General features: G+C 42.2%; 1 protein-coding gene across 1 annotated transcript in view; it reads right to left on the bottom strand.

The window, feature by feature from the left end:
• WASHC5 (WASH complex subunit 5) overlaps positions 1-17306 on the bottom strand; it is a 36914-nt gene that overhangs the window by 12192 nt on the left and 7416 nt on the right. The window contains exons 6-16 of the mRNA XM_006278140.4: positions 15818-16010; positions 13330-13482; positions 12744-12857; positions 11428-11599; positions 9985-10112; positions 8644-8773; positions 7397-7509; positions 6017-6183; positions 5221-5296; positions 603-713; positions 366-506 (exon numbers count right to left, since the gene is read on the bottom strand). Coding sequence (XP_006278202.1) covers positions 366-506; positions 603-713; positions 5221-5296; positions 6017-6183; positions 7397-7509; positions 8644-8773; positions 9985-10112; positions 11428-11599; positions 12744-12857; positions 13330-13482; positions 15818-16010 — 1498 coding nt within the window. The remainder of the gene's footprint in view (positions 1-365; positions 507-602; positions 714-5220; positions 5297-6016; positions 6184-7396; positions 7510-8643; positions 8774-9984; positions 10113-11427; positions 11600-12743; positions 12858-13329; positions 13483-15817; positions 16011-17306) is intronic.

Genomic DNA, 17306 nt, shown 5'->3' with positions numbered 1-17306 from the left:
GAGGAACAGAGGGTGGCATGGTCATGCTGGCTTATTCAGCCCTTGATGTCTCAGGTACAATTTTGAATAAGGGCACCAACTCCTATAGTGGTCTTAATGTCTGGGATTTGCCTTTTCACTACAAAGGTGATCCAAGATCACTGGCTCATTAAAATGTTGTCTATTCCCTCCTTGAGTTTTTGGAGAAGTTGGCAGTAAAGCTTGAAACTGCTCATTACAAAACTAGGTCGGTTTTAAGTCTTACTTAGTGGACATGTTCACCACTAGTGATACAGGTGTTTTTCACTAAACTGTGCTTACTTACACCACATTGGAATTTGGCCCTTATAAATTCTGTTTTTCAGAGCTCCCAAGTTTAACTGCACCTCATATCGTGGTCCGAGCTGAGCATAATCTCGTAGCCTTTCTTTGTCGAGGCGAGTAGGCACTTCAATTATATCATGCGTCTGAAGCTTTATAATCTTGAGAAGGGAGGTAAACATGCTTTCTGGAATGATCTGCAGGACCTTCACAGAAGTAAGCAATTCTGAGTTAAAACAAAACCTTAACTTTTAGGTAAAGCAATTCAAGAATTAAACAATTTAATCCCAGCAAATACCTACCTTTCTTACATAGGATACCAACTCGCCAGAGTAATATTGAGACACGCTGAGGAGATCAGGGCTGTTTGCTTGATTAATACGAAGCAGTGGCAAGTCAAGTGCAGAAGCAAGCTAGAAATAAGGTTTAGATTTTAATTTCTTCCTTTTGTTTTCCCCACTATACACTACTCATTTTAAAAACCTTTAATTCCTCCTCATGATCCTCCAAAACCCAAGTCAGGATCATGTGCTGCTGCTGAAAGCAAGGGACAGTATAGTTTCTCCTTTTGGCAAATTTAATGTAAAAGAAAAAATTTAACATAACAGAAAATATTATATACATTCCTTTTATTCTCACGCAAGTGTTCCGCAGTTCACTCATTGCAAAAGAAATACACTTCCTTGTCTTGTGATCCTTCCAATATCTTACACCCCCCAGTTCTCCTAAGGTCTTTCTCATTCTTACGGTAACAGTAAAACTGTCCTTCTGAAGTGATAGTCACGTTAGTCTGAAGTCAGGCAGAAGGAAGGGTAGATTTGCACTTTACAGACTAACTAAAGCAGAGAGGTATAAAATGAACTTTTGTAAGCCTGAGCTCACTTGGACATTGAAGTCTATTTTCTCTGCAGCTGTCCACTCATGCACAAAACTAGCTGAACACAGGGTAGAGTGGAGGAGGGTTGCTAGAGTATCTAAGGTGCCCCAAAGGTCACAGTGGCCTTGGGACCGATTTGACTTGACTCGACTCGGTCTGCTCATCCCCTTGATATACCTCAAGTACATGACATCATCATATGGACATAGGAGGAGAAATCTTTTGAGAAATGTCATCAGGCCTTTAATAACTTCCACTTCTCTAACAAACTAATGCTGGAATACTCTAGACATTAGTGGAGGTCTGCGATAGCTGCATTGCTACCACTACAACAAACCCAGCCGTGGTTTGACCACAGAGTCAGTCATCTCACCATAGAAGGCAATCAGGTTGTTGCCCTTGGTGAATCCATGCTGACTGATCCTAATCACCTTCTCCTCCAAGTGCTTGGAAAAGGATTTCTTGAGGATCTGCTCCATGATTTTTTCAAGGAACTGAGGTAAGGCTGACTGGCTGATTGGTCTTCCCTGGATCCTCCTTTTTCCCTTTCTTAAATATGGGCACTATGTTTGCCCTTCTCTAATCATCCGGGACCTCTCCTGATTGCCGTGAGTTTTCAAAGATGATGTCCAGCGGCTCTGCAATCACATCAACCAACTCCCTCAGCACCCTTGGCCATTCCATCAACCAACTCCCTCAGCACTCTCCCATCTGGCCCCATGGACCTGTATACATCCAGTTTTTCTAAACAGTCCCTACCCTGTTCTTCCACTACTGTTGTCTGCTCATGTCCTCCCCAAACTGTGCTGTCCAGTGGTGGTCTGGGAGCAGACCTTGCCTGTGAAGACTGTGGAGAAAAAGGCACTGAGCACTGCAGCCTTTTCTGCATCCTGTCACAAGGTTGCTTCCCCCATTCAGTAAGGGACCCATACTTTCCTTGATCCTCCTCTTGCTACCAACATACTTACAGAAACCCTTCTTGTTACCCTTCATATTCCTTGCTAGCTGCAACTCCAATTGCGCTTTGGCTCTCCTGACTTCATCCCTGCATGCCTGAGCAATGCTCTCATATTCTTCTCTAGTTATTTGTATGCTTCTCTAGCTTATTTCTTATAAGCTTCCTTTTTGTGATTTAGTTTACTGAAAACTTCCCTGCCAATCCAAGCTTTTCTGCTGCTATACTTGCTACTCTTCCTGCACATCAGGATGGTTTGTTCCTGTACTCTCAGATACGTTTGCTAGAGAGGAGCTGATTTCCCCATTAAAGGCAGACAAGGCCTTGGATACACGCAAAAAACCTCATTTGATCATCCTTCAGTTACATCATGAAATTACAAAAGTACATTTATATAAAAAATACAATACATGAAAAAATGAAAATGACAAAACCAAACCCAGCTTGACACTAGCTACAAATAAGAAACTAAACATGACAGGAGCAAATCTAATTTGTGAGACTATCAATGCATACCATTCAGTGAACCCCAAAGGCAACTCAGTTTTGGGGTGAATATGCAACAGCCACACTGTATTGGAGCTCACAAACCACCACAGCTACCTTTATGCCAATTTCCATCAAAAGCACACTACTAGATCCAACATTTACAGCCATGCTCTATGTTGTAGCCAAATCTTCTTTGATCACACTGACCAGAACACATGCTTTAAGGATCTAGAGCAGAGATCCTATTATTATGATACAATCCCAAAACTGTAGCCATTCAAAAATCAACAAGGCCAGACTGAACCTTACTTTGGCATGCTGCAGTACCAACCCCGAGAAAAGGACAAGAGAATCCCTTTGGTCATCTGCTACAGCTCCCAGCTTGAACAAATCACTAATGACCTCCAACTGCTCCTGGAAAAAGACTGTCTCAAGGTCATCATGGGGGACAGACCTGTCCTAGTTTACAAACAGTCCCCTAATCTCAAACAGTGTTTTTCAAGCAAGAAGTCACTTAAGGCACTAGGCCTTGCAATGGATCCAAATGCAAGCTGTGCTCCTTCATCACCAAAGACCACATCTTCACTAGACCAAATAACACAGGTTATAAATACCTGAGGTTCATTCACCTGCACCTCTACCAATGTCAAATATGCCATCATCTATTTACAGTGCTGTCTACCTTGAACAGCCAGGGCAAGCCCTACATGTAAGAATGAATGAACACTGCTCTGACATCAGTTCCAGAAAGACACACAAGCCTGTGGCAGAACACTAACCTCCCTGGCCATTCCAGCACTGACCTCAGGGTCGCTGTTCTTAAGACAACTAAACCTTAAAACCGAAGTTGAAAGAGAAATTGTGGAACAAGAAACTGTCCACATACTGAATTGTGTTAAGTGTGCTCTAAAGAGGGACTACAGATTATTATTCCATTACCTGGATTAGTTTTTTTGACCCCTTTGACCTTATGGGTTTATAAATTGTTTACCTCTCCCAGCACTGCCCCCTCCTCCCTCTCCTGTCTTTTGTATTCAAACTACTCTATTTGACACTACTTTGTGTGTGTCCTTTCACAGCACCTGGCGAAGTGAGCTCAGGCTCATGAAAGCTCATGCTGTACATCTGTTTTAGTTAGTCTGTAAGTTGCAAATTAGGCCTGTGTGAAGCGGCTAGTATTTACTTTGGATTCGGCCGATTCAGGGGGCAGTGATTTGATTAGGTGATTTGAATCATTGTCCCGAATCGATTTGGCTGAATCTCCAAATCACCCAGGCCCATCCCCCAACCCGCTCTCCAGCCCAGCAATGGCTGCCCCGCCTGCCCCAGCTCCCACTCTTTGGAAAAAAAAGCCCCAACTCAGCAGGTGCTACCAGGCAGGGTGGGGGACAGGGGGCCTCTGCACGAGCCCCCTGAAGCCCCGAGGCTGCTGCGGGAGCTAGTGAGTCCCAGGGGTTTTCTCATTCTTTTTTCCTTAAAGGGCTACAGCTGGAGCAGGCAGGGCAGCTGCGGGGAGGCTGGGACAGCAGGGGGCTTGTGCAGAGTCCCCATGCAGCTGGGGGTAAGTGGGGATCGCCCCATACCTGGCAGCACCCGGTGAGTCGGGACTTTGTTTTCCCCAAAGTGCTGGGAGCTGGGGCGGGCAGGGCAGGCATGGTGGGGTTGGAGGAGCAGGTGGGGGTCCCCCCCATGGTCGCCTCCCCCCATCTCCAGCCCCCTCTCCCCTGCCCCTACTTACCAGCTCCGAGTCCAGCTCCAGTTCCTTTTTGCAGTGGGCAGGGACTGTCCAAATCATCAAAACTCTCCAAATCGATTTGGACCTTTTAATTGGTTCCATTTCAATTTAGATTTGGAGATTCAGCCACCGAATCAGGCCGAATCTCCTCCAAATTGAATCAGCACCTAAAGTTTCACACAGCTCTAATGCAAATCTACCCTGCCTTCTCCTTAAGTGATGACAGATCTTCATCATGGCACAAACTGCATCATTCTGTCATGCTGCCTTCATTTCTTTTCAAACCTGTGCACACAGCAACACAACTGTATTCTCTGAAGATATCAGTGCTTCCAGTAGGTAACTGCAATGTGCATCTAGCAAATAAATGTCTGGCTACTCTAATGTGAATGAAGTATCTGGCTACAGCAGAGGCATCAAGCTCACCTTACCTCAAGCTATATCAGGGCTCTTGCAGGCTAAATCCAGGCCATTGGGCAAGCAGTGGCTGAGGCAGTAGGACTAGCACTGGTGGTGGGGAAGCAGCTATACACCAAGCAGCTGCAGAGTGAATGGGGCCGTGTCAGTCCCACCCTTGCTCACTCTCCACTACCAACAGCTATGTCCAGCAGGGTCCCAAATTCTGTGGCAGATCCCGCCTCCTGCTAGCTCTGCCCCCACATGGTCTGTCCCACCAGTAGCCCAGCCCATGCATTTTACATGTCTGGGGTGGACACAGTACTACGTCCAACTGGATTTATTTTGAAATATCCGATGCGAGTCATTTTACTATTCTACTCATTCTGGATTCAAAATATTTGGACTAATATTTTGCTATACTTTCAATACTGACTTAAGGTTGATGTTTATGTCTTTCATCCTTACCTTTAGGAAAGTAGCTCTGAGTTTAGTTACCATAGATGGATTGGCCCTTATGCTTTCCTGCATAATGGATGTGAAGCTGGGTGGGGGAGGAAAAAAATAAAAACACAATCAACTCCATCACTGACAACAGTTCTCAGGAGCAGGGAAGTCTGACTCAGACTTTGCACATTAAGTTCGTAGAGTTACACCAGGGATGCACCTGGCCTGAAGAAATGCCTTTCAGGTGACATTTCAGTCATTTTAAGATAAATGGGGCAATGAGAGTTCCAGAAAGTCAATAACATCCAATGAGGTGCCAGCCAAGCTCAGTTACAACCTAATGTGACAGCTGTTTGGAAGCTTGCTTGGGTCCAAATAAAATAATCCAGGAACAAAACAAAAAAAAATAAAAAAGAGGAAAGAAAAAATAAAGAAAGAAAAATCAGTGCTATCTGTGAAAAAGTCAGAAACTAAACCTTGGTCCACTTAAATGTCCACAACTGTTATAAATAGGAAAGGTTAGAAAGCAAAATAGTACAAGGTGACTGTCCTCTATAAACAGGCCAAAGATGGGTCCATAATTCTCAGTGAAGTTGAGGGTAGCTGAGCATATTCGTCTCTCATAGGATGGGGCCCTTAAAAACTACAGCTTACTACATACTGCGAGTCAGTGATGCTTAGGACTTCGGGGGAAAGCTAGGAACTGACATGCACACAACTGCTTTTGAATGAGTGTGTTTGTCCTTTCAGGAATGATAAATAAGGAGAGCAAAACAATAAACTTGAAATTATGAAGGGAAGAAACCCAATTACATACCTATCAATCAACTGCCAAGCATAAGAAAGATCCCCAACTATCTGCATGGTGATCAAGACCTCTTCTTTAATGTTGATGGTTCGGATCATCTGATGGAGAAACTTGCGGGTGTCAGCAAGAAACTGACACACTTGTAGGTTAGATTCCAGCTGGTGAAATTCTTGAACCTGGAGTAAGAAAACAAAACCAAAATCAAACCATCCTATTTGCTTATTCAGGTGATAAGAAACAAACTATAGTAAAATCCCTGTTATCCAGAATGAGTGGGGAATTGGGGGGCGGGGGGTTGCTGGGTATCTAAAAATGCTGGTTACCAGAGAAGCATGGGTTTCCATCCAAATGGATGCGAATGGCGGGAGAGGGGGAAGGGGTGGCAGTGGCTGAACACGGAGTGGCAGCAGCACAGAGTGGTGGGTGGCAGCAGTGGTGGCTGTGTGTGAACTCTCCCCCACACTTGTAGCCAGCCGGAAATTCCAGTTAGTAGTGGTTCAGGATAGCAGGGATTTTACTGTACTAAATATACATTTTTCCTTAATAAAATATGACAATAAACTAGAGTTTTGATAACTATTTTCCATGGAATTGTACCCAGTAAGCACTTTCACACCATGAAGCACTATGACAAAGCATCTTTTGCATCCTGGGAAACAAAGGCTGCTTACAGATGTGGGGGGGGGAAACAAACAAAAAAAAACACACAACCAACCAACAACCCAGCGCTCAACTTTCAGCTCAGCGTGCCCCTACCTCGAGTGCAGCGCATGCCCAGAAGAGGCACTGTGTTAGTTTGTCTTGGTTTATCCAGGGTCTGTATAGATCAGACGCTTCAGCAGGGCTTTTTGGTGCTTTTATGTAACAGCTGATTGAGATAAAAGTGCCAAAAATCTCCGCTAAAACGCCTGATCTATAGACACTGGGGAGCCAGATCAAATGAATGTGCCTTCTCTCCCAGTAAAGTACTGTTTTTGATTTTTTCATATCTGTCAGCAAAGTGTCTGGTTCAGATCGCTGGGCAACTTCTGATATTGATATTTGCCTCTCATATATCCTCCTGCAATTTCAGTTGCATTTGTGTTCCTCTTTTCTCATCCTTCCTTAAAATGATTAGTAATATGGTTAAGTGCTGTTTAATATGGGTCCATTTTTCACAGAAGCTACTGAAATTAAGGAGTGGATAAAGCATTTCCTATTACAGCCCTTAAATTGCAATGAGATCTGCGTGGGCAGAGCGTGTGGAATGGATTACAAGATCAAGACATGATTACAAGATCAGGACCTGTATTTGTATAATTAGGTTTAAGTTTGTAAAGCATTTTCTGATGTAGTTAAAAGGCCAATGTAAGATTATTATAACATATGACTGCAACTTTTTTTCCTTACCTCTTCCAGTGCCTGTATTAGTTGCACAGTTTTTCTGCCTGCTGCAGTGGAATCATCGTAATTTAGAGACATTATTTGTTTGGAGATTTCTCTAAACCAAGCCTGCAGGTTTTCTATTTAAAGGAAAAGGAAAAAAATAAAATGAGGTGCTTCTCAAGCTCATGATGATTTGTTGTGTGACTTGCCTCTGACAATAATGAAAAGGAATCCTTGCTAAAAATTAACTAAGATTTGTTATTTTACTGTTAAAGTTTAAATTTTAAAAACATATGGACTTTAAAGGAATGTTGTCAAAAGAAGAAACATACTCTATAATTCAAGAATCTCTAGGCTTTGCTAACCAGATCAATGTTTGCTGTAAAACCCACTAAATGCCACATTGAAAAAAACCCCGAAAACAAGGCAAAAGCCTACAAACCATAAATGATGTTTCTAGTTTAGGATTTGCTTTATACTCAGCTCTTTTAATGGTCCAGGCAATTTTAATATCTGGACTTACTAGTTGGTTGGAATTACAGTGATGAAGGCAGTAGTTTAAATGCATTAATCCCATTTTAGTTAAGAAGTGAGCAAAAGAAGGGTTTAGTCAAATAAAACTTTATTTCAGCCTAGTTTTAATGGTGTGTTTCTATACTTCATGAAGGGTTATTGACCACATGTGATACTGAGTTGTGAACTGAGAGCTATAAACCAACTCAAAAACATGAAGACACTAGAGAAAAAGGAAGACATTTGCAAAAGCCATTTGGGTTCTTTAAAGTCATCTCTACAAAACATCAACAGTATCTTTCTTTGTAAGAGCATGAAGAAAACATAGGAGGAGGCTGGAAAGAACTGGAAAGTGAGTTGATGCTAAAAACAATTCAGGTTGCAAGCTGAGAAGACCAAGACCATCCTCTAATTGAATATACATCATCATCTGACTCTTCAGTGCATAAATTACAATATTTTGGCTTCCATTATACATGAAGTGTCAAATGATTTCCAGCCTTACCCTTCACACCTGAATCTGATGTTAAAAGCCACGTGATCAAGCATGATTGCCTAAAATTTGACAGAAGAGTCTACGCATGCAATAACAATGTGGGCAGCGAATTCAAATCCATGCACGTATGAGCGCCCTTTGAAATGCTTGAAGAAAGTTACATCCCATCATTATTTTTCCTGTGATCAGAATACCACATATCCATTTCCTCTCAGTATTAAAAAACAACTCTTATTTCAGACAGACATTTTCTACAAATTACCATTCTTCTCCACTCTAGTAAGAGGTTTAACTCCTGAAAAGACATCAGCAAGCTCAGTCATCCTTTCAGAACCTTCCTTCTTATAGTTCTCCCATTTAGCTTGCTTTTCTGAAAGCATCTGCTTGAACATCTATTGAAAAGAAAATATTCAGATTACAAACTTGGCACTAAAGCATGTTGCAATAACATTTGGGGTTTAAAAATACTCAATCAGTTGGGGGTGACTCACAATGAATACAACGTCTGTTAAGGATATATGCTTTGAATCCAAATAAGATCTCTCCATTATATTTTTTAAAAAGCAAAAAGTACTTGCTGGAAAATAATACAATTAGTAGGGTTCCATACATCATGGTATAATGCTTAACTTACTGTGTTTTACAATGTGCTTATACCATATGTGTTATTGATTTTCTAGCTAGTTATAGAAGGGTCCACTAACTTAGTTTCCAGACAGTCTGATTCTCTATAGCTTTGCACCTTGTGTAATTATTTCCACCTGTGCAAATAAATGGTTATTGAAAAAAGCAGGTACTTAAAGTTAAGCAGGTGCTTAAATCCTTTCCTGAGTTAGTTAAAATGGTAGTGTTTTACACAAGTGGAAGTGGTTTCCCATTATCTCCTTGCCTAAAGAGACAACTGTAATTTTGGGTTTAAAAAACTTCTTCTCCTGAACAGAGTTCCTAGTTTGCCAGTTACCAGATTGGTCAAGCAAGATACCCAGTAAATTTAAAGTGTGTTGCCTCCAAATAAAATTTTGTAACTACTAAGAAAGGCTTGTACAGTAGGGCTGTGCGAAACGGCACCGTTCCGTTTCACCTTGAGTTTTACCGGTTAGACAGAACAGTGTTCCGCTTCAAATTTCATTTCAATTCGAAACAGCTGTTCCATTCTGTCAAAACAAAAAGGCTGTTTTGATGCTGTTTAGATGTTTTCCACCCCAGCGCTAGATCGTGCTGGGGTTGGGGAGTCAGCCCAGCTGGGCTGACTTTGTTTCCCCAGCGATATGGTCAAAATGTTTCGACTAGCCTTTCTTTGTTTCGAGGCTGTTTCGCAGCCCTTTGTTTCATTTCGATTTTGCTGTTTCAACCTCAAAACAAGTCGAAACAAAACGGCCGGCGAAATTTTGCCCCACCCTACTGTACTGGATACTTTTAAGTGGCAAAATTTTGGATTTGTCCAAGTGAAAACAAGCCAACAAGCAGGCATTACATTCACCTGTAATACCAGATGAGACAGTTGTCATGGCATTATTTTATGCGTTCAAAATTAATTCTTCAGCTCTGCATTACAGTTCAAGGGAAGTCATTTGCCAAAAAGTGGATGTCACTAATATGTTACCTCTTTCAAAATGAATTCAAACTGTGCTGTATCCAGGAGAAGCTGGAATAGGATTTTGGGCTTGTACTTGGAATCTGTTTGAATTTGATCCTTTATTTGACGGAGACGCTTGTTATTTGGGTCACAAGCTAGAAATGGAAGGACAAAGGTTCTCAGTATAATGAAATCTGATCAAGCCGTTAAGAAACATTTACAAACATCAGCATGTTAAAAGGTCCAGCATCCTGCTCTATTGTGCTAGTTCTAGAATTGTTCCCATGGACCTGTTCTTTTAAATATTTATGGTGAAATTGACTACTGCGTATATGGTCCATATAAAACCCTCAAAACAGGAAAATGAAAGGGGGACTTAATTGCTGCCTAGACATTATGTTGGTGCTCTGTACACGAACAGATTTCACCTGAAGTGAATGTAATGCTGCTCACTAACATCCTCTGCCCCTGCTACACATTACATGCATTATGCAATTAACTGGTTCATCACGCAATAAATTAAGATCAGCCACACATGGAAAGTAATTATCATACAATAAAAATGACTATCTAGCTACAAAAACAGCCAACCAGCTATAAGGTTAGTGCTTGAAAGTGTGTAATAACTCTATAGCTGGTTTCTATTCAGGTTTAATTTGAACGTGCAGCAGGGCCCTCAGAGATAGATATCCTCTACCTTGCCACACAACAAGAATGGCAGTGGCAGTGGTTGCCCCATAGTGCTGTGCCAGTAGACCTCAACCCTAACTTGCAGGGATCAGCTCTTTGGTCAAGAATGTAATGGAGACTCAAGCTGCATTCAATTTTATTTGTTCTACTAAGTTGCAAATGGCACCTTGTAGGCAATGAAGACTCTAATTTGTATCATGTATTTGTATGGTGAATTACAATCACTATTAGCATAATACCTAGGGTGGCACTAAGCCCTAAGTTAGGCACTTAACAAGCATAACTAAAAGATTGACTTTGTCCTAAAGATCTTACAACTGAAGCCCACTTGGACCTGAACTGAGATCACCAAGACTTATTTCATACAGTATACAACTGCCACTGGAAAGAATTATTTTTTAAGGGTGATTAGTAGGAGGCTATTAAGACAAAAGCTGTTATGCATATACATAATATTGAAGATGATGCAGTACTATTCAGGGCAGGGGAAAAAAATAAGCCAGTCTCTTTCTGGCTCGCTCAGCATAGTATTATTTCTACAGCATCGTGATTTCATATAACTTATTTAGTTCTATTTTTGGTTGGAAAAATTAAAATGGGACCTGGGGGGCTGTTTGTTCAAAGATAAAATGTCAGGGTCAACAGAAGATCAATTCTCCACTAACTGAATGTAAAGGTTACACTGGCTTCCATGACTCAGCACACTTGGGACTTACCCACGATCAAAGACAAAGCTGCACAGATGTCACAGCACAGAGCATTCTGTGCTACAAGCCTTACCCAAGTCTGCAGTGTGAAGCATCAGCCAACGGATTGCAACGTTGCAGTCTCGTAAGCAGTTCATCAGCTTGGGGATATTATCCAGCACGAGCTCCTCCCTCAGGCAGCCCTCTTTGAGGAACTGCTGCACTTGTGCATGCACCCGCTCGGTGACAGCAGCGTATCTGCTTGCCTTCAAACATACAATTCTTGCATCAATAAGAGACAAGTTGAATATTCATCTCCCATGCGCAGGTTCCCATGAACACAAAGTGGATAGAAATTGACTAATAAGTGCCATTAAATAATTATCCACACGGATCCTATATTGACAGGGAGTGAATGCAGTTCATGGCATACAGGGGTATTGGCATGGTGAAATGCAAGCTACAACCTAGAGCAGAGAGCTTAAGTGAGGGGCAACGTTTTCAAAAGTACCACAATAACTTAGAAGCCTGGTCATCTGCCCTCTCTGGCTACTTGTGCACTTTTGAAAATCATATCTGAAAAAGCAGTAGGACTACTGAGCTGCCAATTAAAACATTTCACTGTCCATCTGCTAGAAAGGATAGAGCAGTGAATCATAACCCAGAATTAATTGTAATTCATATTCACAGAGAAAGGAAAAATGTCTGCAAATATTCACGTATGGTGATTATTGGCATGAGCTAGGAACAGTGTTCCTAAACATAGGTTGCTTGTGGGCCACCTTTTAAGAGGTATTTAGATGCTTAAATACCTTTAAAAATCTAGCCCTTTGTTTCCAATCTAGCAAAACCCTTAGCATGCGACTAATCTTTAGCATGAAAATGGTGCCACTAAAGTAACTGAGTTCTAGACACAGGAAAGTAATAATCAAATGTGCCACTTTTTGTGCTATGGCATATTTTTACTAAAAGTGCTTTCTCCAGATTATTGGATAGCCAATTCCAGATGGGACCACAAATCTTTCAAATACTCAACAGAAATCATTTCTTTGTAGCTAAGAGACACTCTATTTAGTTTTCAGCTTCTAAATCTGTATACACAAAAGACTAAATCCTTAGTAGGAAAAATCTTCCTAAGCATTGCATAATATAATGGTGACTATCAGAAGCCATAAACTGAAGTCACAACACTGGATCTTATCAGAGGAAGATGGGATAATATTGAAAGTACATGTGAAACAGTACCTAAGAGGGATCAGCCTCTGAAACTTGAAGGTATCCTCAGTATTGACTCAATCAAGGTGTATAAAGGAGAAAGAGGATTCATGTGCCAGTTACCGCATGGAATACATCTGAAAACACCCACACGCCTTGAATCTTATTTTGAATCTGAAATGGGCATGTACATACCTGCTCTTTGACGTTTGACAGATCTAATGTGTAATTGAGGGCAGTTTTTGCAGCCTTGTAAGGTTCCCATGCTTCTGCTAGATTTACAGTGATCCCCATATAAATACTAATAACCTAAAGGTGGAAGCAAAACCAAAAAATAGTGCTTATATTTTCCAAGAAAAATGGTTTCCTTTCTATACACAACCATAGGTCTCTGCCATTTTCTGTGACTCTACCAAAAAAAAGCCACAAACATTTGGCAGTGGAGAAGTGGTAGCAGCACTAATTGCCTCTCCCCAGCAGCCAAATCTCTGGACCTGTGGGGAGCCTTGTGGTTGGATAGCACAGCCTTGTGCAGTGGAGGCTCTAATCCAGGAAGTGGGAGGCAGGATCTGGGTGTATGTGGACAAATTTGGGCAGCACAAAGAAGGATCCTGGGCCACATGAAGCAGTGTATGGCCACCAGCCCTGCAGGATCTGGGTTGCGGACCCACCTCATGCCACTCATCTGGCCCATGGAGCTGAAAGGTTGAGTACCACTACAATAAATGTGTGTTGCAGCTTTGAATCCAGCATGCAGTTTAAAATCAGCAGTCATATTTACCCAGTTATCTGGAAAATATTTATCCACTATCTCTCTCATTTTTGCTTGATGTGTGTGAAGAATGGAAGGGTCGAAATAGAGTATCACATATAACATGGCAGCTTGAGTAGCCAGAGCAGTGCTGCGGTGCTCAGGTAATGGATATGCAGAAACCTGGGAAAGGGATAACCATGACTTATTATATATAACATTTAAAGACCACATTATATTCATATACCATATGGCTATCATATGTTAATTTACCATATGTTATCTACATGGCATGCAATTCATGTTACGGAGTCTTTGCACCCTGCAGATGTGACCCCCTCACCTGCTTATGAAAGCTAACCATGCAAACATTAGTCAGATTTTATAGACTATCTGAAAGCATTGCCCTGCTATACAAGAATCAAAGGAGGGTGTATGGCTGAAGCAAAGTGCTAGAGACTGACTGAAAGGAACAGAGCAGAAGGAAGGTATTTTTGATGGACAGGAGTTGGCATTATTAGTATGAAAGAGAAGCAAAGACTGCCATAATCAAAGGGCAGCATGATCAGGGCATGGGCAAAAGCCTTCACTCACTCCTGTTTTACAAACTGCATGATTTAGATAGTTATGGGGGGGTTAAGTGCCTTTTAAAAAAAAAACCTGATGCTTTTTAAAAGCTAAGCAATATACTGCTTAAAAAAGCAGACTCCAACACTGGTTACAAAAAGAGCATTACAAAAAATTAAATCTTTTTTCTTTACTATATTTAACAGAAGTCTTAAAATATACTTATAATATGCATATAATGCTTGGAGAAGATCTTGCCTGCATGTGGGCTTTGTTGTTTAAGTTGTTAAATGAACTGTTCCAGTTAAAGAAATTTCGGAAGAGTTCAGTCACCCATGAACAATTCTGAAGTGTCTAAGAAGATAATGCCTTTGGACACAAAACATGCCAGTGCATTTACACAGACCTGAACAATCTGATAACTAACCTTTTCATTTCTAATTTGCTTTAATGTTTTATCCTGTTTCCTTACTTTCTAGTGTTTGGGGAAAATGTATATACTTTTTAGCTATTGTCTTTGTGCTTTGTAAAGAATATTTGATGGAAACTGGAACTGCAAATTGTAAGTGTACTCAAAGTAGGGGATGCTAAATCTAAGTACTATTTTGAGCAAAAGACAGCCAACCAAGAAAAAGTATCTTATCAAAAGCCATATGATAAATTGTGCCCATCTGGTGCAAGATATCAATTGATATTGATAGGGCTTTATTTCTGAAAACAGAAACATGCACTCTTTGCCAGACATGTATTTTAGAAAAAAATCCTAATTTTAACAGAAGGGACGAATGCCTCAAGGAATCGGACATTAAAAAAAGCTATCAGAGAGAGAAATTACATCAGACAGCAGCAGGCCTTCTTCCATCTCCTTGTGTGTGAAAAGCTTTCATTTGTAATCTTTTGCATTTTCAAATCACTACGTATTAAAATTAAGTGATTTTATAACCAGTGTAATTCATCAATCTTCAAACATTAAGGAAGAGCACTTATGGATGGGAAACATTTTGTAACAGATCTTTGTTATCTCTTAATTCTTCCTTCAATTTAAAAGTTTTAAGCCTTTGCTTACTCTTTAAATGATTTAAGATAAACATCTAAAAAAATCTGGTGCTACTTAAAAATGGCAGGCATCTAAATGCTAACATCAAAGGTATAATTTCCTAGTCAACCCCACCTGGAGAAGGCGCAAGGAGTGGGACTTTGGGCAGCTGGTCTGCTCCCCTCCTGGACCTGTCCAGGAAGCAAGGGAGCAGCAGCCACTGCTTCCCCTCCTTTTCCCCCCAGAGTGGTTCCTTGTTTTGGAAAATGGTGGGAGGCTTTGCCAGCTCCTGCTGGCTTCCACTTGCCACTGCACCACCCAACTGGGCAGCAGGGCAGTGATTTAAAAGCCCGCAGGGCTGGGAAGCAGGCTCTTGGAAAGTCTCTCCAAGCCTGGTCCCCAGTCCTGCCAGATTTCCCTTGCTGCACCCACCACTCAAGCTGTGGGGTGGCAAGAAGCCAGCAGGGTCAGGTTCCGGGCTTGAGGAGGTTCTCCCTGGGGTCACAGGACAAAGCACCCACCCACTCCTCACACTGGAACTGAAGGTGTGTGGAGCGGACAGGGGCTTGGCTATGGGGGTCTGTTCAGCTCCCAGACTCAGGCTGGCGGTGGCTCCAGGCTCTTCCCGGTGCTCTGCCCGTCTCCACCCCAGCCCCAGCTACAGCTGCCGGCACCAGCTGCCTGCACCAGGGCATGGTGCAGCTCAGCGGCTACAGGGAGCTGGCGTTGGCCGCTCCCAGAACAGAGAAAGAGGGATAGAAATGGTTACTACACATCTGGCTGCCTTTGACTGCCCCCACCTCCCCTGCTTAAATGACCAGGTACTCATTTCAAACTGGGTGTACTGGGAACAACCTTGCTATTGACTCATGCCTCTTGATTAACAGCAAGGCACCGCACCACATAGTAACCCACCTGGTTATAAATGTCATCTGATCTCAAGCGGCCTATAACCATGCTGATGAATGTTTCACTTATAGGTACCCTACTGAAGTAGCTTTCAGGGTAATTTGGAGGTCTTTTGGCCCCAGATTGGCTTGAATACCCAGTGCTTCGGAGCAGTTTACATATATCGTCCATATTGGAATCAGCAGAGGATCGAGCAGCACTAAGTTATAAAAGCAAAAAAACAAATGTTGTTACGTGAACTGACTCACTTAAGAGACAAAATTCTTACTGGTTTTTAGAAGTTATTTTTTCCTGCAGACAAAAGAATAATTTTTACCACATCACGGGAGGGCAGTTATAGATGTATGGTTGTACTTGGAATTCCAACTAAGAGTATCAAAGGAGACAATGAACCTTATTTATAGGTCACACAAGATGGAAACATTATACTTAGAAAATGAATCTAACTCCTTCCCTCCCTCCATTTCCTCCTCCCCCAAATTTTCTTTTTTGCCCCATCTGCACATTCTGGAGAGGTGACATGGAAATCTGTCCATTTATATCCGAAGTCAACCAGAAGTACCAATACATGTGCATGTATTCAAGTACTGTCCCTATTGTCTCTTTTAGTGAATTTATTATGGGTAAAAAGCTTTAGACCAGAGGTGTCAAACATAAGAGCTCATGGACTGGATGCAGCTCGTGCAACTGGCCCATCCAGCCTGCTGGTAGTCCGACAGCCTACTGGAGGTTTCAGGGCAGGGCTAGTGGGACGTGACCTGCTACACAATTTGAAGTCCCTGGGCCCTGATGGACATGGCCATCGGTGGGAGGCCCTTGTTTGCTCTGCCACTGCCTCCAAACCTGCGCTGCTGCCCAAACCTAGACTTACAGATCCAGCCCAGAAGTCCCCCCCACCATGGTTCGGATTGGCTCAGAGCACAGGGTTTTAGCAGGACACCACTGGTGTAGACTGTTAACCTTGGAGGTTTTTGCTTGGTTTAATCTAATGTTGCCAGCCTTACTCAGAAATCCATTTATTGATTGTGTTATTCAAGAGTGCTTTGCAACTCAATAAGGTATAGCATGGGGGAGAAATTTGTGATCTAGAAACTAAGACAACCTCACAAAGCTCCAAAAGTGCCTTTGGAAATCTCTGATGACAGAGTGACAGTACTGAAGGTCCATGAGGAATCTATTGATAAATTATTTCAAGTCCTTAAGTCACTAAATGAAGGCATCTGTGGCACTGAATTTGCAAATGGATCTAAGCAGCCACACCCCGATATATGCAAGGAGATCACTGACCTCCACAGGCTCTACATCAGTGGCAGGCGAAGTCCAGTCTTTGAGCCAGGTCGGGCCCATGGCGGACTCCGTTTCCCAGCAGCCTCTGCCCACATTCCAACCAGTTTCCATAGAGACCTCAGGAGACAGCGTGGGGTTAAGGTGTCCATGCTGTGAGCCCTACCAGTGCTGCTCAGGCCAGTCTCCATGGTGGGGAGCTGCTCTGGGG

The sequence above is a fragment of the Alligator mississippiensis genome, chromosome 3, assembly GCF_030867095.1.
Source record: "Alligator mississippiensis isolate rAllMis1 chromosome 3, rAllMis1, whole genome shotgun sequence".
Lineage (NCBI taxonomy): Eukaryota > Metazoa > Chordata > Crocodylia > Alligatoridae > Alligator > Alligator mississippiensis.
Note: the sequence above shows the minus strand (reverse complement) of the source record. Positions and strands in the feature narration are given on the sequence as shown.